This window comes from Xiphophorus maculatus, chromosome 24 (genome assembly GCF_002775205.1).
Source record: "Xiphophorus maculatus strain JP 163 A chromosome 24, X_maculatus-5.0-male, whole genome shotgun sequence".
Taxonomy (NCBI): domain Eukaryota; kingdom Metazoa; phylum Chordata; class Actinopteri; order Cyprinodontiformes; family Poeciliidae; genus Xiphophorus; species Xiphophorus maculatus.
Window position 1 is genome coordinate 14,741,778 of NC_036466.1, and position 20,752 is coordinate 14,762,529.

The 20,752-nt window shown below is 49.4% G+C and overlaps 3 protein-coding genes across 6 annotated transcripts; 2 read left to right on the forward strand and 1 right to left on the reverse strand.

Moving 5' to 3' along the window:
- Positions 1–263: 263 nt before the first annotated feature.
- Positions 264–7,524, forward strand: dnpep (aspartyl aminopeptidase). Of its 2 annotated transcripts, none has more exons than XM_023329416.1 (15): positions 264–370; positions 762–846; positions 2,137–2,225; positions 2,288–2,401; positions 2,467–2,592; positions 4,396–4,520; positions 4,603–4,687; positions 4,755–4,862; positions 5,407–5,484; positions 5,555–5,635; positions 5,705–5,865; positions 6,060–6,099; positions 6,174–6,275; positions 6,703–6,870; positions 7,365–7,524. In XM_023329416.1, the coding sequence occupies exons 1-15, from the start codon at positions 365–367 to the stop codon at positions 7,413–7,415; spliced, it is 1,419 nt and encodes a 472-aa protein (XP_023185184.1). In that variant the 5' UTR covers positions 264–364; the 3' UTR covers positions 7,416–7,524. The 2 variants fall into 2 exon arrangements, with proteins under 2 accessions (XP_023185184.1, XP_023185185.1); XM_023329417.1 differs by lacking the exon at positions 264–370 and adding an exon at positions 399–647.
- Positions 7,525–8,379: 855 nt separating this feature from the next.
- LOC102224458 (receptor-type tyrosine-protein phosphatase-like N) lies at positions 8,380–17,974 on the forward strand. 3 transcript variants are annotated; one of them, XM_023329488.1, is made up of 22 exons: positions 8,380–8,553; positions 10,406–10,456; positions 12,717–12,827; positions 12,910–13,018; positions 13,091–13,223; positions 13,290–13,563; positions 13,676–13,777; positions 13,851–13,888; positions 14,016–14,155; positions 14,345–14,415; positions 14,518–14,582; positions 14,652–14,864; positions 15,142–15,426; positions 15,813–15,960; positions 16,028–16,101; positions 16,188–16,265; positions 16,352–16,471; positions 16,547–16,713; positions 16,837–16,890; positions 16,962–17,026; positions 17,098–17,171; positions 17,589–17,974. In XM_023329488.1, exons 1-22 carry the CDS (start codon positions 8,475–8,477, stop codon positions 17,658–17,660), a joined length of 2,523 nt encoding a protein of 840 aa, XP_023185256.1. In that variant the 5' UTR covers positions 8,380–8,474; the 3' UTR covers positions 17,661–17,974. The 3 variants fall into 3 exon arrangements, with proteins under 3 accessions (XP_023185256.1, XP_023185257.1, XP_023185258.1); XM_023329489.1 differs by having other exon boundaries at positions 13,854–13,888; XM_023329490.1 differs by having other exon boundaries at positions 8,381–8,553; positions 13,109–13,223.
- Positions 17,975–18,011: 37 nt separating this feature from the next.
- On the reverse strand, positions 18,012–20,659 carry tuba4a (tubulin alpha 4a). The gene is made up of 4 exons (XM_014474535.2): positions 20,580–20,659; positions 19,461–19,683; positions 19,226–19,374; positions 18,012–19,049 (listed from the first exon to the last, which is right to left on the reverse strand). Exons 1-4 carry the CDS (start codon positions 20,580–20,582, stop codon positions 18,075–18,077), a joined length of 1,350 nt encoding a protein of 449 aa, XP_014330021.2. The 5' UTR covers positions 20,583–20,659; the 3' UTR covers positions 18,012–18,074.
- Positions 20,660–20,752: the final 93 nt, after the last annotated feature.

Below are 20,752 nucleotides of genomic sequence, written 5' to 3' on the forward strand. Positions count from 1 at the left end.
AACTTGCCCCCAAAATACTCTGATCACATTTACTTCATGATTCAGCAAGGAGGAAAATTAAATGTTTCATATGCAGCTGTGTTTGTTTGGACAGATTATTCTATTAATAAATTATATAATTTATTTTTAAACTAGCCTTTTTGTTTAATTTAGTTATCTTTGTTTTGAAATTTAAATTTTGTTTATGATCTAAAACATTAAGTGTAATTTAAAAACTCAAAAACATCAGAAATCTGTTTTTCTCCTGATAACGTGCCATGTCACCTCCTGGCCGCTGGGTGGCGCTGAGGGTCTGTGATTGCAAACGTCGTTTATCTCTTTCCTCTGTCGCTGCGGTGGAGTTCAGACTTTGAAAGTGTAATTCATGCTGGTAAGCGTTATAAAAATGATTATCTAACGTGTGGGTTATGTGGGAGCTGTTATTTCCTCGCTGAAAGCCGAGTTGACTGGTCGGCAGAACAAGAAAAGCAGGAAAATCGGAGAGAGTCGCTTTGTTTTTCAGATTAGCTAGCCGGTGATTCCTTTATCGGACGCACCCCACTTTTCCTTTCAACTTAAATCTTAAATAGATTTTTATCATTTTAATCCACTTTATATTTATTGGTTGTGGCCTTCAGGTGGAAGTTTGTATCTGTTACCCCTAAAAAGTAAGTTTTTCAAGCTGTTTCATCTCCCCGGAGTCTAAGGCTCGTGACTCGGATCTGATGACCCTGCGCAGCTGTGATTCTGACTTTTATTGCTCTTTATTGGGTGTTTTTCAGACTTTAATCATGAAGAAAGAAGCAGTGCAGGCAGCAGCCAAGGAGTTTCTGCAGTTTGTCAACAGAGGAGTGTCTCCGTATCATGGTAAGGTCTGGGGAAAGGGCGATGTTTAGCATTTGGAAAAATCCGAGAGGCGTCACACTGAACCCCGTTCAGAAATGTCTGAATTTAAACACTTCTTTATTCTCAGCGCGTTTTAAAAGCAATAATTATTATCATTGTCACTTTCCTAACTCTTTATAGCTGCGTTTTGAACTCGGCAAACATTTTAGAGTAATTAATTCACAAGAAGCTGCCACATGCTGCTATTGAATTATCAGCTCAAAACCTAAAATAATACCTGAACTTTGACCCCAAATCCCAGAGGGGTTGAACATGAGAAGTTTTATCCAAACCTCTCCAACATCTTTGTAACCAAACTATCCTGTACGACCAGCGAGACAGGTTAGCGTGTTGTAATCATCATACAGCAGCAGTCTTCAGTCAGAGGCCTCTGCAGATGAGTTGGAACGCTGACTGCTACTGGAGCGCAGCCACAGCATCCCCATCTACAGAGACATTTAGCTTCCCTTTGGGGGAAATGCAGATTAATTTAACTGCATATGCTGATGATGATGATGATGATGCTTGCTGTCGTGTTAAATCGGTTGCCATGGTTTCTGAACATCAATCTGGAGTTGATGTCAGTCCAGAACGTTTTTAACCGTTTCGCTCTGCCACCATTTCAGGAGAACATAGATGTTTATTTATTAAAACAAGTTCCTCTTGTATCCATGGCGACAGCACTAACCTGACCTTTGACCCTAAGCCACAGCAGACTGGAGGTTCTGGTTGTGTTGCGGCTGCAGCAGAGCCTCAGTACTCTGTTGTGTTTGGCTGACTCCATGTGTCGCGCCTCCTGCAGGTCAGGGGGAGTAACTGCAGCCTTTTGGACCGATATAGAAAAACATTTCTAGATTCTGCACCCGTTTCATACCAAGTTCTGTTGGGTTTGGGTTTTAGTTCCAGCTGATGGGTTTCTGAGAGTTATTAGTTTTCTCTAATAAAAACATTAGGATTATAAATATAAACGTCTGGTTCTGGTCCAGTCTGGTTCTGGTTCTTTTCCTCGTACAGTTTGACTTCCAGGTTAATCCTGGTGGTTGGTAGTTCTCAGCTCCAGGTTCTGATTGACCCGGTTGGGTTTGGTGGTGGCTCCAGCGGTTCTGTTGAGTCAGCAGGAAGCCGACCCGGTTCTGGTCCGGTGACTTTGAGCTCCAGATAAGATAAAGAAGGAACAGATGGGTCCCAATCTTCCTGCCCTTTGACCCTCTCTCTGTTCACCATATTAATCACCATAGCAACGGCTTCTTCTTCTTCTGTGGTTTCCTGCAGTGGTGGAGGAGTGCAGACGGCGCCTGCTGGAGGCCGGTTTCACCGAGCTGAAGGAGACGGAGCAGTGGGACATCAAGCCGGCCAGCAAGGTGGGTCGGGGTCAAAGGTCAGGGAGCTAGCGGGTGGAAGCTAACAAAGATCTTCTCTGCAGTATTTTGTGACGAGGAATTTCTCCAGCCTGATCGCCTTCGCCGTGGGAGGAAAGTATCTGCCAGGAAATGGTTTCTCCATGATCGGAGCGCACACCGACAGCCCCTGCCTCAAGGTACGACCTCTGACCCCGCCCGTCCCATCGCCTCCACCAGGTGCTGCAGCTGCTTCCTGTTGCAGGTGAAGCCGCGCTCCAAGAGAACGAAGCAGGGCGTGCTGCAGGTGGGCGTGGAGTGCTACGGCGGCGGCATCTGGAACACCTGGTTCGACCGAGACCTGACGGTGGCCGGCCGCGTCATGGTGAAGGTAGTTCAGCCTGGGAGCAGCAGGGGGCGCCAGAGCTCCGGTCTGCTGCACTGTGACAGGAGGAACGTTCTTTATTCAGATTAATGGAAATAGAAAAGAAATTGTCTATTATTTATATAATATGGAGCCTCTAGGGAACATGGGGGATTTTTTTCTGTACTGGTCAGTTATGCAGCATAATTTAATAATTATAATAATAATAATAAGCATAATTTAATACTGTAAGCCTTTCTTACGGTGGGCGCCGTAATTTATGCTTTAATATAAGGTTATGTGAGGTTTTTCCATCAATGTTAGTATCTTTTTGTGAAATATCTGAAGTTTTATATCTTTCTGTAGGATAGAAAGGCACCATAAAAACCTGTAATATAAACAGAAACTTTCCGTAAGTAGGAAAGAAATAAAAATACATCCAAACTATATTTCTGAGTTATTATCGCGGGTAATAAATCATCTGACAGTTTTGATTGTGTCTCTGTTGTGTTCTAGTCTGAATGGTTTAAAGAGCTGCTTTCAGTTCCATCTTAGTCTTAACAGACATAAACATGCAGTAAAAAATAAATCGGTTTTCAATCAGTGTTTTGCACCAAACAGTTAATAATAATAAACAAGTTTTCACTGAGGCTCTGTAAGAGCCATATGAATGAAATAAGTCATTATTGATATGACAGCAGCAGGAGGCTTTGACACTTAGGTGTGTTGATGTGGGCGTGACGTCACCAGGTGTGAATGTGAAGGTCACTGACCTGCTGGCTTTGTGTGTATTAGGAAGCGGTGAGCGGGGCGGTCAGTCCTGGCAAAGTTTGGAGCCTGATCATCAAAATGGAATAAATCGATAATTGTGACGGAACAAAGAAAAGGTTTGGAGTTGATTGATACACGGACAGATGAGATTCCCCGAGTTAACCCAGTGCTGCCCTTTACCATCATTAGTTTGTCATGTTTTTAATAATATAACTTGTTTATTATTATTAACTGTTTGGTGCAAAACACTGATTGAAAACCGATTTATTTTTTCCTGCATGTTTATGTCTGTTAAGGCTAAGATGGAACTGAAAGCAGCTCTTTAAACCATTCAGACTAGAACAACAGAGACACAATCAAAACTGTCAGATGATTTATTACCCGCGATAATAACTCAGAAATATAGTTTGGATGTATTTTTATTTCTTTCCTACTTACGGAAAGTTTCTGTTTATATTACAGGTTTTTATGGTGCCTTTCTATCCTAAAGAAAGATATAAAACTTCAGATATTTCACAAAAAGATTCTAACATTCATGGAAAAACCTCACATAAAGTTTTATTAAAGCATAAAGTACGGCGCCCACCGTAAGAAAGGCTTACAGTATTAAATTATGCTTATTATTATTATGCTAATTATTAAATTATGCTGCATAACTGACCAGCACAGTTTTGCGAGGGAACGCAAAAGAAAAAAATTTCCCATGTTCCCTAGTAATTATGAAATATTACTAGTAATATTACATAAAACATCATCATGGGTGAACAAAAAATGTCCAAGAAATAGTTTTCTGTCATTATGAAAACAGATAAAACAGTAAATAAAAATATTTTCTTAACAATAATAATGAAGTAAATTAAAAGAAAACAAAAAAGTAATGATTAAAAAGAAATAATCTTTTTAATAAAAATAACAGAAACTGTTCTCCTGTTTTTTTCTCTTAATGTTGCAGGAATGAAAAATAAAGTAAAACTTGAGTTTTTTCCTGCATGACAAGTTGCTCTTCCTCCTCCTCTTCCTCCTCCAATTCCTCCTCTTCCTCCTCCTCTTCCTCTGCAGAGCGACGGCCAGCTGGTCCAGCGCCTGGTCCACGTGCCCCGCCCTCTGCTCCGGGTGCCTCACCTGGCCATCCACCTGCAGCGCGACGTGAACGACGCCTTCGGCCCCAACAAGGAGAACCACCTGTGAGCCCAACTCGGGACGGATACGGAACGTGAAGGTGTCTGTGATTTCCCAGCTGCAGTGAACGCACCGTGTTGGTTTCAGGGTTCCCATCCTCGGCACGGCGGTCCAGGAGGAGCTGGAGACCGGATCGTCTTCGTCTGGAGACGCTTCGTCTGCCGCCAACACGGTGAGTTCTTTACGACGCCTGGCCCGGTTCTGGTTCTGGTTCTGATCCTGGTTCTGTTTGGGTCCAGGCTGACAAGCACCACCCCGCCCTGGTCAGGGTTCTGTGTTCGGAGCTGGGCGTTCAGCCGGACTCTCTGCTGGACTTTGAGCTGTGTCTGGTCGACACGCAGCCGGCGGTGAGTCTGCACTTCCTGTCGGTTACCATGGAGATCAGACATTCACGAGCCGCCATGTTGGCGCCGTCAGAAACGGGCCGGCCGCCATGTTGTCACCTGCTGTTGCTTATTTGAAATGTTTTGAGTGAAACAGTCAAACTAAACGTCACTGTGAGCAGGACGGCCTTTGATTAGGCCGCCGAAGGTTCGGCTGAATGAAAGCAATGAAGAAGAACTGGCTAGGCTGCATATTGAGTAGCTAAGCTAGCGCTACGCTACATGCTGGTACAAAACTAAAGCAGCAGGAATGTGTCTGAGTTGTCTGCAGGAACAAAGTCAATTATTATTATTATTATTATTATTATTAGACGTTTTATTTCATATATTTTTGCTCTGCAGCTGAATTAGTGCAGAATTGAAATGAAAGTCATTATTTTCTGCCGTATTGTGGCGCCCGCGGCCTCCTGGCGCCCGCGGCCTCGTGGCGCCCGCGGCCTCCTGGCGCCCATGCTGCGTGTGCTTTGGGCCGGCCCGTGCTGGTCCTGACCTCCAGGTTTCCCTGCAGGCTCTAGGAGGAGTCTACGAGGAGTTCATCTTCTCTCCCCGTCTGGACAACCTGCACAGCTGCTACTGCGCCCTGCAGGTCAGAGCCGGTACTGCAGCTGCAGCTCCACCCGCTGCAGAGCGTTTCCTCCATCTGCTCCGTCTTTCAGGGCCTGCTGGAGTCCTGCTGTGCCGACTCTCTGACCTCTGACCCCAACGTCAGGATGATCACTCTGTTCGACAACGAGGAGGTGAGTTGACTCGGCCGCCGACCTCTGACCCGACCCCCGGCCCCTCGGTGACCTCTGCGTCTGCTGCAGGTGGGGTCAGAGAGCGCCCAGGGAGCCCAGTCCAACCTGACGGAGCTGATCCTCAGCCGGCTGGCCGCCTCCACCCGCAACCCCAGCGCCTTCCAGCAGGCGGCGCCGCGCTCCTTCATGATCAGCGCCGACATGGCGCACGCCGTTCACCCCAACTACACGTCAGTCTGGTCATGGAATCGTTTAACGGCAACGGCTGGATCCGCTTTGCTCCAAACATTTCACCCGGACCGGGCTTTCAGGCAGCTGCTGGCGGAGGCAGCATCATGCTGCGGGCTGCTGGATCCAGTCTGTTGTTAACTAGGCAAATGTTGACCAACCAGCTGCTAACCTGGAGCTGTGCTTGTTTCCTCAGGGAGAAGCATGAAGAAAACCACCGGCCAGCTTTCCACAAGGTCAGTCTGTATCCTGATTGGCCGCCTCACCGTCCAATAGGAACAGCTTTTACTGAAGGCCTCTCTGCTTTCAGGGCCCAGTCATCAAGTTCAACAGCAACCAGCGCTACGCCACCACCGCCGTCACCGCCTGCGTGGTCCGGGAGGTGGCGAGCCGCGTCGGAGTGCCGCTGCAGGTACACCGGCTTCCTGTTAGCCACACCGGCTTCCTGTTAGCCACACCGGCTTCCTGTTAGCCACACCGGCTTCCTGTTAGCCACACCCACTTCCTGTTAGCCTCAAAGCTGATAGATCACATGTCACATCTACATCAGTTAACCTGAACATCCTGAACCATGATGGAGCTAGCTGGAGCTAACAGCTATGCTAACTCGCTAACTTTCTTAGCTCTATATCTGCACTGAATTCACTTCATTAACACTTTCTACAGAACGGTCTAAATAAAGTAAACTGTAGACATGGAAGCAAAGACAGAAACAGTGGATGAAATCAGCTCAGACCGCCTGCAGTTCACCCTAACGACCACTAGAGGACAAACTAACCCATGTTAAATCCCTGGAGTCCTTTCAGAATAAGACTTCCTGTCTGTGTGGCCCCCTACAGGATGTGATGGTGCGTAACGACAGCCCCTGTGGGACGACCATCGGCCCCATCCTGGCGGCGCGGCTCGGCGTCCCCGTGGCCGACATCGGAGCGCCGCAGCTGGCCATGCACTCCATCCGGGAGATGTGCTGCACCTCCAGCGTGCTGCAGAGCACCGCCCTGTTCAAGGTGAGCGGTTTCTGGGTTAAACAGCTGAAAGCTCAGCAGCCGTTTTGACCTGATGGTGTTGCCGTAGTAACTCAGTAAATAACCTTTCTTAAACATGTGTAATCTCCTAAATGAACCCGATGCCTGGAGACTCATAAATGTTTCCATGGCTCTCATGGCTGCTGGAACATGTCACAGTTTTCACACCTGACTATGTTTTGTCTTCTGGATGTTTTCCTGCCACTGTCCGTCTGGTAGTCAGATGGAGGATGAAGGAGTTTCAGACTCGGAGCAGCTGGTTTAGCTGATGATCACGTGACCTGCAGTCAGCCTGTGTTTGTGTTAAACAACCAGCCGTTGTCTGGGAAACAGACGTAAACAACCATGGCCTCCCATTTGGTGGCAGATGGAGATCCTCACTCAGTTTAGCCTGATGGGGGTTCATCTCCACTTCCTGTGGCTTTTCTATCCACTTCCTGTTGTTTACCACCACTTCCTGTCTGCTTGGTCCCCAGGGTTTCTTTGAGCTGTTTCCGTCCATCAGGAACTCTCTGGTCGTCGACTGAGGACAGGACGACCTCGGCTCTCCACTTCCTGTGGATGACAGGAAGTGACTCTGATTTTATCTGAAAGATTTTATTGATCAGCTTCAGAAATAAAGTTGATGAATCTGGATCAGTCTGGGTGTTTTTATTTTAGTTGTGTCTGTTTCTTCCTCCTCAGCAGCTGCAGGTTGAGGCAATGCTGCAGCCAGCAGAGCGCTGGCTGCCAAGGCTGCAGCATCGGGTGGGGGAGGGGGGACAGAGACCTGCAGCTTCTGCAATAAGCCACTTTATCCTGGAAACTGAATGTCCCTTCACAGCTCCCATAGTTACCAGTTATAGCTGGTTATGTTCAGATATTTTCCCAGTTGGATTTTAAATAAATATTTGCAAACATTCACAGGATCCCACAGCATGATGCTGCCTCCACCGTGTTTTCAGTTATGTTTAGCTTTAGCCGACGCTCCCAAAGTTGTTCTGAAGTTTTTACTGCGACGCTGAAGGGAGGAGCAGCTGTGTGTGTGTGGGGGGCGTGTGTGTGGGGGGCATGTGTGTGTCGGGGTGTGTGTGGGGTGTGTATAGGGGTGTATGTGTGTGGGGGTGCGTGTGTGTGTCGGGGTGTGGGGGAGCGTGTGTGTGTAGGGGGGGTGTGTGTGTGGGGGGGTGTGTCGGGGTGTGTGTGTGTAGGGGTGTGTGTGTGGGGGAGCATGTGTGTGTCGGGGTGTGTATAAGGGTGTATGTGTGTGGGGGTGCGTGTGTGTGTCGGGGTGTGGGGGAGCGTGTGTGTGTAGGGGTGTGTGTGTGTGTGTGTGTGTTACGAAGCTGCTGGCAGCTCAGGTACAAATGCATCATCAGTGAAATGAAGGATGTCGATGTAAATATAAATCGGTCATATTAATATTTCTGCCTTATTGATCCTAAATTAATTTCTTTTCTAAATCTATCTGCTTCTTCAGCTGTAGTTGTTGCGGTGTGGCGCCCCCTGCTGGCTGCTCTTCCTCCTCCTCCTCTTCCTCAGACATGTGGAGCAGCTAAGAGCAGCAGCTTCCTCCTGCCGGATCTACCGGGTCTACCGGAGCTGCCATGATGTCTCCGCGGCTCTGCGCCGCCCTCTGCCTCCTCCTCACCGCCTCCTGCCGCCTCTGCTCGGCCGCCCGACACGGTAAGACCCGGCCCGGCTCCGGCTCCGGTTCGGTCCGTCATGTGGATGACTGGCCGCCTGGAGAGAGTTGGACTATTAAAATGAGACACTTTGTTTCTCTGGAAGTTGTTTGCTTTTATTCTGGATGAAACCGGATTAATGTCAGTCGGAACCAGAACCGGACCCGGCTTGAAGCCCAGTCTGTTCTGCGTTTCCTGCTCTGCTGTGGCGCCATCAGTGACCAACATCTGGATCTGGGTTCATGTGGATCCGAGGGGAAGCAGAGACTCGGAGTTGGACGGATTGAATTTGAAGCTGCTGTCAGAAAGCATTATTATTATTATTATTATTATCATTATTATTATTATCATTATTATCATTATCATTATTATTATCATTATTATTATTATTATTATTATCATTATCATTATTATCATTATTATCATTATCATTATATTAATGGAAACCATCTCTGACTGACTGAATGGGTCGTATCTATAAAACCAGAGGGATTTCCCAGATCTGAACTGGTCCCAGTTTGTGACTCCAGGAAATCCTCCGCTCCCCGCAGCTTCAGATCCCGCAGCAGCTTTGAAATGCGTGTTTGTGTTGCGGGTTGGTGAAACATACGTCACGCAGTTATGAGTCATAGCTGATGATGTTTCAGCACCGCGGACAGCGTCAGGCCTGACCCTGTGATTGGTTATCGATTCATGATTTCTGACCTTTAACATGAGAAAACATCTCCAGTTATTCCATAAAGTCACATGTAGATCCGAAACAACATGCTGGCTGGCGTTCATATTAATGATCAGGAAGATTAAACTGAGATCCTAAATACTAGTCAGAGTGAACCATCCCAACATGTTCTACTATCTTTACTTTCCAATCAGACACATTTCCGGTTTTATTTTCAGATTAATCAGTATCTCCACCGTGTTTTAAATAGTTGTTCATTTCTTTCTGTAAACATTAATCAATCACAGATGAACTGATTGTGTGTTAATGCTAATTAGTGGTTAGCTTCAGCTAAATTCAGTGCTTTTAATTTACTAAATTAAATGAAACAAACTGTGTGGGTTTGATTCTAAACATATATTGTTCATAAAAGCGTTTTCTCTTCAGGTTATCCAACTCTTTTCTTCAGACTCCATAGATTGATGTGATGACAGAGAGTTTAATGAACCAGAATCAACAGTGTGGCTGTTTTGTTACAAATCACAAACAGCCTTCATGTTGAGCTGCTAACAGGAAGTTGCAGTTTCCCGCTCTGATCTTTTATTTTAATGTATTTCTGTTTATGTGTCTCTAACTGATGAAGGACCTGCAGGTGAAACGTCCTTCCTCTCATTCTGGGATAAATATTCAGGTTCATTCTGGTTTTAATCCAGCTGCTGTTTGTGTCCAGAGAAGTGGGAGTTGCCATAGCAACCACCGACTCAGCACTTTTCAGTGTCAGGTAGTTCCTGTTTATATGATGGCAGCCATCATAACTGTGGTTTTAAAACAGGAAGAGGTTTTATCTGGACTTTCAGAATAAATGTCACTGACGTTGAAGCTGATCTGTCCCTCCGGACGTCATCAGGCTCAATTAGTCGATAACAGAGCGCTGACTGAGTCCAACTGGGGCTGCTGGAAACCGACGTTGCCGTGGCGACCAGCTGTCTTGCGTTGCCATGGAGACCGGAGGCGTTTCTAGTAGAAAAACATTCAGATGACGTCATCACTGTGACATCATCCATCAGCAGGTCGTGGTGAAATGTCGCCTCACCTGGTTTCCATGGTGATATTTCTGGGATATTTGGGATTTATGGGATAAATGAAAACCTAACTTTGATTTGAATGTTTTTGTGTTTTTTAATTTTTTCTGCAGGTTGTTTGTTTCAGAAGAAGATCTGTCCCAGAGGTCAGCTCTGCAGCAACGGTCAGTTTAAAGTAACTCAGGTTCATCATAACAGATCAAATCCAGAGGAATCCGCTGCAGATCACAGGAAGAGACGGATTCTTTCTGTGGACTCCAGCAGACTGAGTTCTGTTAGCGACTCTTCAAAAGGGCAAAGACAGGAGAACATTCCAGAGAAAAACCCTTCTGCTCATCCAAAATCATTTACTGCATTTAGAAAACCCAAACCACAATTCATGAACATTTAGTCAGCAAGAAAAAAACCCACAGAAAACTGGAAGAGAGGGGACAATTTAATATTTATTATATTGTTGATTATTTTCAGGTTTTTGCTTTTCTCTGTAGGAAGCTAATGAAGCTAGTAGCTAATGAAGCTAGTTTCTAATTAAGCTAAAGAAGCTAGTGGCTAATGAAGCTAGTTTCTAATGAAGCTAGTTTCTAATGAAGCTAAAGAAGCAAGTTGCTAATGAAGCTAGTAGCTAATGAAGCTAGTAACTAATGAAGCTAATGAAGCTAGTAGCTAATGAAGCTAGTTTCTAATGAAGCTAGTAGCTAATGAAGCTAATGAAGCTAGTTTCTAATGAAGCTAGTAGCTAATGAAGCTAAAGAAGGTACTGGTTAATGAAGCTAGAAGCTAAAGAAGCTAGTTTCTAATGAAGCTAGTAGCTAATGAAGCTAGTTTCTAATGAAGCTAGTAGCTAATGAAGCTAAAGAAGCTAGTGGCTAATGAAGCTAGTAGCGAATGAAGCTAAAGAAGCTAGATTCTAATGAAGCTAAAGAAACTTGTGGCTAATGAAGCTAGTAGCTAATGAAGCTAGTTTCTAATGAAGCTAAAGAAGCTAATGAAGCTAGTTTCTAATTAAACTAGTAGCTAATGAAGCTAGTTTCTAATGAAGCTAAAGAAGCAAGTTGCTAATGAAGCTAGTAGCTAATGAAGCTAGTTTCTAATGAAGCTAAAGAAGCTAATGAAGCTAGTTTCTAATTAAACTAGTAGCTAATGAAGCTAGTTTCTAATGAAGTTAAAGAAGCAAGTTGCTAATGAAGCTAGTAGCTAATGAAGCTAGTAACTAATGAAGCTAATGAAGCTAGTAGCTAATGAAGCTAATTAAGCTAGTTTCTAATGAAGCTAGTAGCTAATGAAGCTAAAGAAGGTACTGGTTAATGAAGCTAGAAGCTAAAGAAGCTAGTTTCTAATGAAGCTAGTAGCTAATGAAGCTAAAGAAGCTAGTTTCTAATGAAGCTAGTAGCGAATGAAGCTAAAGAAGCTAGTTTCTAATGAAGCTAGTGGCTAATGAAGCTAGTAGCTATTGAAGCTAAAAAAGGTAGTTTCTAATGAAGCTAGTAGCTAACAAAGCTAGAAGCTAATGAAGCTAATAGCTAATGAAGCTAAAGAAGCAAGTAGCTAATGAAGCTAGAAGCTAATGAAGCTAGTTTCCAATGAAGCTAGTAGCTAATGAAGCTGAAGAAGCTAGTGGCTAATGAAGCTAAAAACACTAGTGGCTAAAGAAGCTAGTGGCTAATGAAGCTAGTAGCTAAAAAAGCTAGTATCTAGCAAAGCTTATGAATCTTGAAGCTAAGCAAGCTAGTAGCTAATTAAGCTAGAAGCTAATGAAGCTAGTAGCTAACAAAGCTAGTATCTAATGAAGCTTATGAATCTTGAAGCTAAGCAAGCTGGTAGCTAATGAAGCTAGTAACTAATGAAGCTAGTAGCTTACAAAGCTAGTATCTAATGAAGCTTATGAATCTAGAAGCTAAGCAAGCTGGTAGCTAATGAAGCTAGTAGTTAATGAAGCTCATGAATCTAGAAGCTAAGCAAGCTGGTAGCTAATGAAGCTCGTAGCTAATGAAGCTAATGTTTAATAAAGCAGAGATGACTGAAGCCTCAGCAGAGTAAACTAGACCTCTGCCTCTGCCAATCTCTGATGTGCCTCTCCGTCTCCATGACAACGGCGACATCAGCAGCCAGAGTTTCCCTCATGTTGGTGGTGGTGAGTCAGCGCAGCCTGCAGCAGACCTGACTCTGCTGTTGCTATGGTTACAAAGCTAATGATCAGTGCAAATGGGTTCATGCTAAATGTAAACCCGTGTCTAAGTGTCAGCATGTAACCATGGTGACCGTTCCAGACCCTGGTGAATCATTTACGGGTTCTGCAGCGACTAGCTGACCCAGTCAAACCAGTCCAGCACTGAACAGAGAGCATGGAGGTGGCAGCATCATGCTGTGGGCTTCCCCTGGGTCATCCTTCAGAACCAGGCTGACCTTGCGTGTTGTCCCGTCCAGACGGCCTGTTGGGCCAGTGCCGCGCTCCAGACCAGAAGCCGGTCCGGTACCGAGTCTCCGGCCCGGTTCTGCTGCGGCTGCAGGAAGTCCTGAAGGACCTGATGGTTCAAGGTGAGTTTGACTGTAGGCCCCGCCCACACCGGAGGAGTTAGGCCCCGCCCACCAGAGTTACACTGTGTCATGTGACCTCCAGGTCTGACCTGGAAGGATGAGCTGACCCAGTCCATCATCAGTCGGGAGCTGAGCTGGGTTCCTACCGACCCGGTTCTGGACCCGGATCCGGAGGAGAACCCGCCCAAACCGTAAGGAGAACCAGTTAACGGGTCTAATAACGAGTCTGAACCATTAGGAGACCCGTTAACCAGTCAACCCAGGTCCGTTTGGTTCCCCAGGTCCTCCAGGCTGCTGGGCCCGGCCCCTCAGACAGAACCGGACCCTGGAGGTCCAGCAGAACCCGAGCTGACGCAGCAGTACCTGGACTACCTGGTACTGGACCCGTACCATCAGGTAGGAGCAGACTCGCCTTGCCCCCCAGTGGCGGCAGCAGGAAATGACCCGCTGTCTGTGCTGCAGAACCAGAACCAGGAGCAGCGCTCCCTCAACTCTCTGGACCAGAACCCGACCTTCCAGCGGGGCGACGCTCTGGACCGGGACCGGCTGCTGCTGCAGGACCTGCTGTCCCTCTACCTGTCCTCCTCGCCGGCGCTGCCTCGCCACCGGGGGGCGCCGGCCGCCGGCTCCTCCCTGCTGCCAGACCTGGACTTCCCTCTGGACTACAGCCAGGACTACAACTCCCAGGATCCTCAGCTCAGGAAGCAGGAGCTGGACGTCCTGTCAGGACTGGACGGTCCGCCGATAGACTGGCTCTCTGTAGTTCAGTCTGGAGTTCTGCAAGAGCTTCCTGTAGTTTTTGATCAGTCTGGAGTTTTCCTGTAGTTTTCCTGTCTCTGTGTTTCCAGGGCGATCCCTGCGCAGACTGTCTCTGCTGCTGGACGGTTTGGACCCGTCTGCTGCGCGGCTGGACTCGTCCTCCGTCCCCGGGCATAGGGACGGAATCGCAGGTCGGTGAGCGGCTTGCGGTCAGAAAGGTCAGGGGTCAGAGGTCAGAGGTCAGTAATGTCTGTTGTCCTCCAGCAGATCACCTGGGAGACGGTCCAGCAGCCAAGCAGAAGGTGAGTCCTGCTGGTCCAATCAGAACCGGGTCTGGGCTCCGTTAGTTTTTCTTACTGCGTCGGCCTCAGAGAGGTCATCACCATGACAACGAGTGGAAGGTGATGTGTCCCTGTCTCCACCAATCAGCTCACAGAAGCCTTAATGGCGTATAAGGCGGCTCTGCAGGAGGCTCCGCCCCCAACCGCCAGGCCAGCTGAAGGACAGAAGGAGCTAGCCAATCAGGACGCAGGAGGTGGAGCCAAGCTGTCTGGACACACCAATCAGAGGTACGGCCGCTTCTACCTTGTCGCTTCAGCCAATCACATGTCAGACTCTGTTCGTCATGACAACCAGAGCGTTCTTGCTCTGAACGCCCCATTCCCCTGCCGCCCTGGGCAGAAACCCCTCAGTCCTACTGATCATAACGGATCAACATGACGATGATCTGAAGATTCTGACCCGGTTCTTCTCTGCAGTGCGGTCGGACAGGCTGTCAGCTTCAGAACCAGACCCAACTCCAGGAACCTGACGGCTGCACACCAACCAGGTGAGAGGAGGCGGGGCTTATAGACAAGAGGCAGATCCTCCATCTGAAGCCTTCAGCCAATCAGAGCCATTCTTCCTGCTGACACCTGGATGATGTCCTCAGTTGCAGGGCAGAACTTCCTGCAGACTGAAACGGGCCTAAAGGTTCTCCAGAGCGGCGCCGAACAGGTGAGACCTGAAACCTGGTTCTGTCCTGGTTCTAATGATGAGCGCTGAGGATTCTGTGTTTTTGTGCAGACGGATGAAGGGAAGTCGTCGTTGCCCCTGGCGACCAGAGTCCAGCCCGGCTCCCGCTGGCTGTTCGCCACGCTGGTGTCCACGGCGTGCATCGGCGGCATCCTGGTGGCGGCCATGACCATCGCCTGCCTGCGCCGCCACGCCCACCGTCTGGCCGCCAAGAAGCTGGGCCTGGGCCCGGACGGCGGCGGCTTCACCCACCAGGAGTACCAGGTGAGGCTCCGCCCACCTGCAGGTGACGGTGAATCCCATTACCTGGAGACACGAAGAAGAGGGAGTGATGCTGAGGGATCCTGGGAGATCCAGCTGGATCCAGAATGGAAATCTGGGAGATTGGGGTGAAATGAAATTATTTTAATGGATAATTCAGTTTTTTCAGCAAACTGCCTTTTTAGCGATTAATCGGTTGCTGAATTAGTGGATTAATCAATTAATGGTGATTATTGCTCCAGGTGTATTGATAAATGTATCATGCTAACATTGTCACCAGGATCTGTGTCGGCAGCACATGGCTTCCAAAGGCGCCTTTGGCCGGCTGGAGGCCGCCGCCCTGGGCGCGGTGGGCGGGGCCGGCGGCGCGGCGGGGAGTGGGGCCGGCGCAGTGGGCGGGGCCGGCGTGGCGGGCGGAGTCGGGCCGGACTCCAGGGTGAGCAGCGTGTCGTCCCAGTTCAGCGACGGCGCCCAGCCCAGTCCCAGCTCCCACAGCAGCACGCCGTCCTGGTGCGAGGAGCCGGCGCAGGCCAACATGGACATCTCAACGGGTCACATGATCCTGGTCAGAACCGCACGTCACCACACTCTGTCCTAGTCAAATCACTCAAAAGGTCAAACACAAACATGACGTTCAACCGGAGGACATTTAGCAGCTTTGGTCAGGCTCTGCCCCCTTCCTCTCTGCTGCGCTGCAGCTCCACCCACATCCAGCTCCAATAGATGAAGGTTTGCTAACTGGATCAGTGGGAGTCATGGCGTCGTCATGGTGACGTCAGTGTCGGTTGATAGCATGGAATATTCACATCCTGTCCCTCACCCTTTGTTTCCATAACTGAATATTGTTTAATCTCAAATAATAAAACTGGGATTATGGAGGAATTAACAGAACAAAAGCAGAAGTTTAAAAACTACACAGCCCGGTCCGACCCGGTTCCTCTGGCTCCCCAGGCCTACATGGAGGACCACCTGCGGAACAAGGACCGGCTCCTGAAGGAGTGGGCCGCTCTCTGCTCCTACCAGGCAGAACCCAGCGCCGTCTCCGTGGCCCAGAGCGACGCCAACACCAAGAAGAACCGCTGCCCCGACTCGCTGCCTTGTGAGTTACCCCACACACTGATACCGACCCGGTAGAACCAGAACCTCACGGGTCACATGTTCTGCAGATGACCACTCCAGGGTGAAGCTGAAGGCCGACAGCAACCCGTCTCGCTCCGATTACGTCAACGCCAGCACCATCGTAAGTCCGCTCAGACCCACAGCCTGGTTCTGGTGGGGGAGCTGTCCTCTGCTTGACCTCTTCCTGACCTCATTGTGACCTTGCAGATTGAACACGACCCCAGGATGCCGGCCTACATCGCCACCCAGGGCCCCCTGCCACACACCATCTCTGACTTCTGGCAGGTGAGATCAGAGGGGAAGCAGGCGTCATGGCGGCCGCCCGCTACGTCCAGAACAAACATGGCGGCCGTGTGGGTGTGTGTGTGCAGATGGTTTGGGAGAACGGCTGCACTGTGATCGTGATGATGACGGCTCTGGTGGAGGACGGGGAGAAGCAGTGTGACCGGTACTGGCCAGATGAAGGCTCCTCCCTCTACCACATCTACGAGGTGGGACAGGTTGGACAGTTGGGACAGGTTGGACAGGTGTCCAGGTGTGACTTCCCGCTCTCACTTCCCCTCCAGGTGAACCTGGTGTCGGAGCACATCTGGTGTAACGACTTCCTGGTGCGCAGTTTCTACCTGAAGAACGTGCAGACGCAGGAGACGCGCACGCTCACACAGTTCCACTTCCTCAGCTGGCCGGCGCAGGGAATCCCCACCTCCACGCGCCCCCTGCTGGACTTCCGCAGGTACTGCAGCTTCCCCGTTTGCTTTGGTCTCAACCTGAAACCTTTATGGATTATTGGACTTGTTTTCATAACTAAGAGACATTCCTGGGTGTGAATCCCTAACGTGTCCCGTTTCTCTCTCAGGAAGGTGAATAAATGCTACCGCGGACGCTCCTGCCCCATCATCGTTCACTGCAGGTACAATCAGCGGATCCCAGGTGTTACAACCAAGGGACTATTTCTGATTGGCTCTTCCTGTGTTTCCATAGCGACGGCACTGGGCGGACCGGGACTTACATCCTGATCGACATGGTTCTGAACCGCATGGCTAAAGGTGCAGTAGATGCGGGGTGAAGCGGCCGCTGCTGCTCCAGACACTGACCGACTGATTCTGGTTCCCCGCAGGCGTCAAGGAGATCGACATCGCCGCTACGCTGGAGCACGTCCGGGACCAGCGGCCCGGGATGGTCCGCACCAAGGTGAGTCCGAACCGGACCCGAACCGGACCACCCCGATACACCAAACAGTAGCTCAGTTTTACTAAACACACTTTAAAACCCCAAACTTCAAACTAACCGTTTCTAGAGCAGATTCTCTTCCTGGTTTCTAATGCTTCTCTGCTCTGAAAGGTGTAAAGCTGAGCCACGCCGCCACCTGCTGGTGGCAGATGGAACTGAACCAGGGTTCAGTGCAGGAAGCCGAGTGACCCAAATTCTGCTCTTGAGAATAAACTCAAAATGAAAGATATTGTTTACAGAAATAAACCTAGTTTATATTTCAGATCTATACCCATTTGTTTTATTTTAATGTCGTTGTACAGAATAAACTGAAACGTTTTGTGGTCCTTCATTAGTTGGTTGGGGAAGTGAGCACCGCCATCTTGTCTTCCTCTCCAGGACCAGTTTGAGTTTGCTCTGACGGCGGTTGCAGAGGAGGTGAACGCCATCCTCAAGGCGCTGCCCCAGTGACCCCTGGACGACCTCAGATGACCCCCGGCACTGACTCAGGACGATCTAGGCGATGTGTTCAGGAGCATTTAGGAGAACCTGTGTGAAACGTGCATGTGAATGCACCACGAGCTTTACCCACCCAGACAGCTGGTGTTGTGTTGTAGCTGAACCTGCGGAGCCGGATCTGGATCCGCTCCAGGTTTCCTCTGCTGCTCATGGACCCCCTCTGTGCGTTTCCCGTCTATGTAGTCGTTAACCTCCAGCAAGAGAAAACTATAAAAAATAAAGCTGATTTTGTAAGTGTGACCTTAAATAAATCTGTTTGTGTTGCAGCACCTGTGTGACTTCCTGTGTAAATGACTCGACCAATCAGATTTCAGATCAACTTTATTCGTTTTAAGGCACAAACATGATAAAAATGAGTCTGTGCGTTCAGTACTCTTCGCCCTCGTCTTCGTCGCCGACGCTGTCCGTCCCCACCTCTTCGTAGTCCTTCTCCAGGGCCGCCATGTCCTCCCGCGCCTCCGAGAACTCGCCCTCCTCCATGCCCTCGCCCACGTACCAGTGGACGAAGGCCCGCTTGGCGTACATCAGGTCGAACTTGTGGTCGAGGCGCGCCCAGGCCTCGGCGATGGCCGTGGTGTTGCTGAGCATGCAGACAGCGCGCTGCACCTTGGCCAGGTCTCCGCCCGGCACCACGGTGGGCGGCTGGTAGTTGATGCCCACCTTGAAGCCAGTGGGGCACCAGTCCACGAACTGGATGGAGCGCTTGGTCTTGATGGTGGCGATGGCCGAGTTGACATCTTTGGGCACCACGTCGCCACGGTACAGCAGGCAGCAGGCCATGTACTTGCCGTGGCGCGGGTCGCACTTCACCATCTGGTTGGCGGGCTCGAAGCAGGCGTTGGTGATGTCGGCCACCGACAGCTGCTCGTGGTAGGCCTTCTCGGCCGAGATGACGGGCGCGTAGGTGGCCAGAGGGAAGTGGATGCGCGGGTACGGCACCAGGTTGGTCTGGAACTCCGTCAGGTCCACGTTGAGCGCGCCGTCAAAGCGCAGCGACGCCGTGATGGACGACACGATCTGGCCGATGAGGCGGTTCAGGTTGGTGTAGGAGGGGCGCTCGATGTCCAGGTTGCGGCGGCAGATGTCGTAGATGGCCTCGTTGTCCACCATGAAGGCACAATCCGAGTGCTCCAGGGTGGTGTGGGTGGTGAGGATGGAGTTGTACGGCTCCACCACCGCCGTGGACACCTGGGGAGCCGGGTACACGGCGAACTCCAGCTTGGACTTCTTTCCGTAGTCCACCGAGAGACGCTCCATCAGCAGAGAGGTGAAGCCGGAGCCGGTTCCTCCACCGAATGAGTGGAAGATCAGGAAGCCCTGCAGACCGGTGCACTGGTCAGCCTGAAAGGAGAACACACCCAGAACGTCAGGAAGAGATGCCCTGATGGCACCAACAAGACTTTAACACAGCCACACCTCAACCAGACCGTGACCCCTTGACCCCGCTGGGCATTGTCTCTACCACACCTCGACCCAACGAGACCTTGACCCTTGAACCCAACAAAACCCTGACCCACCAGTTTGCGCGTCCTGTCCAGAACCAGGTCGATGATCTCCTTGCCGACCGTGTAGTGGCCCCTGGCGTAGTTGTTGGCTGCGTCCTCCTTGCCGGTGATCAGCTGTTCAGGATGGAAGAGCTGCCGATAAGTTCCTGTACGGACTTCATCTGTTGGAGGGAAAACCTTCAGTGTCAGCCATGTTTTCTGAACATGCTTCCATGTTTAAGACGCTGTGTTTCCAGGAAGAACTGACCAATCACGGTGGGCTCCAGATCCACAAAGATGGCTCTGGGGACGTGCTTCCCAGACCCCGTCTCACTGAAGAACGTGTTAAAGGAGTCGTCTCCCCCTCCGATCGTCTTGTCACTGGGCATCTGGCCGTCCGGCTGGATGCCGTGCTCCAGGCAGTAGAGCTCCCAGCATGCATTGCCCATCTGGGCTCCGGCCTGGCCCACATGCATAGAAATACACTCACGCTGCAGAGAAGAGGAGAAAAGTGATCAGGCTTAATGGTTTCTGACTTTATGCCAGGTATGATAAACGGCTGAGCGGCACACCGGCCCTTTAAGAGGAACTCTATCAGTAAACATGCGGCATTAGCAGATGCTGCATCGGGAGCTCCTTAAAGAGGTTTTAGTAAAGTTCAGCCACGTTTCCTAATCAGGAAATGGCACAATTATGTAATTATCACAAAATGACTAACTACACCTACAGTCAGGTTCCTACAAACTTCAATACTCATCCTGACTAGTTTCTAGATTTTCCCTCCCTGTCAAAGCTTTAACTTCTCCGTTTAATCCTCGGATTTCCGGGTGCACCTTGAACGCACCTCCCCGGGAGCAGTGACGTAGTTTCCACTCTCAGGTGTCTCAGTGCAGACCTGTTGGATCTTGATCCAACCGGGTCACATGAGTTTTTATTACCCCTCACATCATGGAGAAAAGGGGAAAAGCCCCATCGACGCAGGCAGGAAGCCGCGCTCCCGCCCCTCCCCCACCCCATGTAACGTTCACGGACCTGCAGGGCGTTATCTGTTCGCCTCACATTTAAAAGTTACCGCCTAGAACTCCTTCAGCTAAAGTACATTTAAAAACTGATCCGGGTTTATTTTAAATAACTAAACTAAATATGTGAAAACACCGGCTGGCTAAGAGGTTAGAAAACTGAAGCGTAAACTGTGAAACTTTATTTTTGATCATTTTAATCTGCGCCAACATGGCCTTGTTCGACGCCAATTAGTGGAAAAAAATGTTGTAAAGAACATGGATAAAGTGTGATTTCTACGTTTATAATAAAAAACGTTTCAACAACTTTTTCTCTTTTTAGATCCGTCTTTTACGATATAAATGCGTGTTTTAAGCGGTTTACTCACCATTTTGATCTGTCTGTCTCCTTCTCTCCGACGTTCAAGGATCGGCAGTTGGAAGCAGTGTGTGACGCAGCAGCGGAGCCGCTCGCTTATAAAGGCTCACAGGGGGCGGGGCTACGAGCGGTTTGAACCTGCTGAAGGCGGGAGATTACCGGAAGCAGATAAACTAACGTTGA

Excerpts from the sequence above, each read along its gene's own strand:
- dnpep (XM_023329416.1), top strand. Across the intron at positions 2,593-4,395 it reads CCGGCCGCGTCATGGTGAAG|AGCGACGGCCAGCTGGTCCA; the intron begins GTAGTTCAGCCT and ends CTTCCTCTGCAG. Across the intron at positions 5,636-5,704 it reads CTCTGTTCGACAACGAGGAG|GTGGGGTCAGAGAGCGCCCA; the intron begins GTGAGTTGACTC and ends CGTCTGCTGCAG.
- LOC102224458 (XM_023329488.1), top strand. The coding sequence starts at position 8,475 with ATGATGTCTCCGCGGCTCTGCGCCGCCCTCTGCCTCCTCCTCACCGCC. Across the intron at positions 13,224-13,289 it reads TACTGGACCCGTACCATCAG|AACCAGAACCAGGAGCAGCG; the intron begins GTAGGAGCAGAC and ends TCTGTGCTGCAG. Across the intron at positions 15,961-16,027 it reads CTGCCCCGACTCGCTGCCTT|ATGACCACTCCAGGGTGAAG; the intron begins GTGAGTTACCCC and ends CATGTTCTGCAG.
- tuba4a (XM_014474535.2), bottom strand. Across the intron at positions 19,375-19,460 it reads TCTGGAGCCCACCGTGATTG|ATGAAGTCCGTACAGGAACT; the intron begins GTCAGTTCTTCC and ends TCCCTCCAACAG. Across the intron at positions 19,050-19,225 it reads TGGACAGGACGCGCAAACTG|GCTGACCAGTGCACCGGTCT; the intron begins GTGGGTCAGGGT and ends TTCTCCTTTCAG.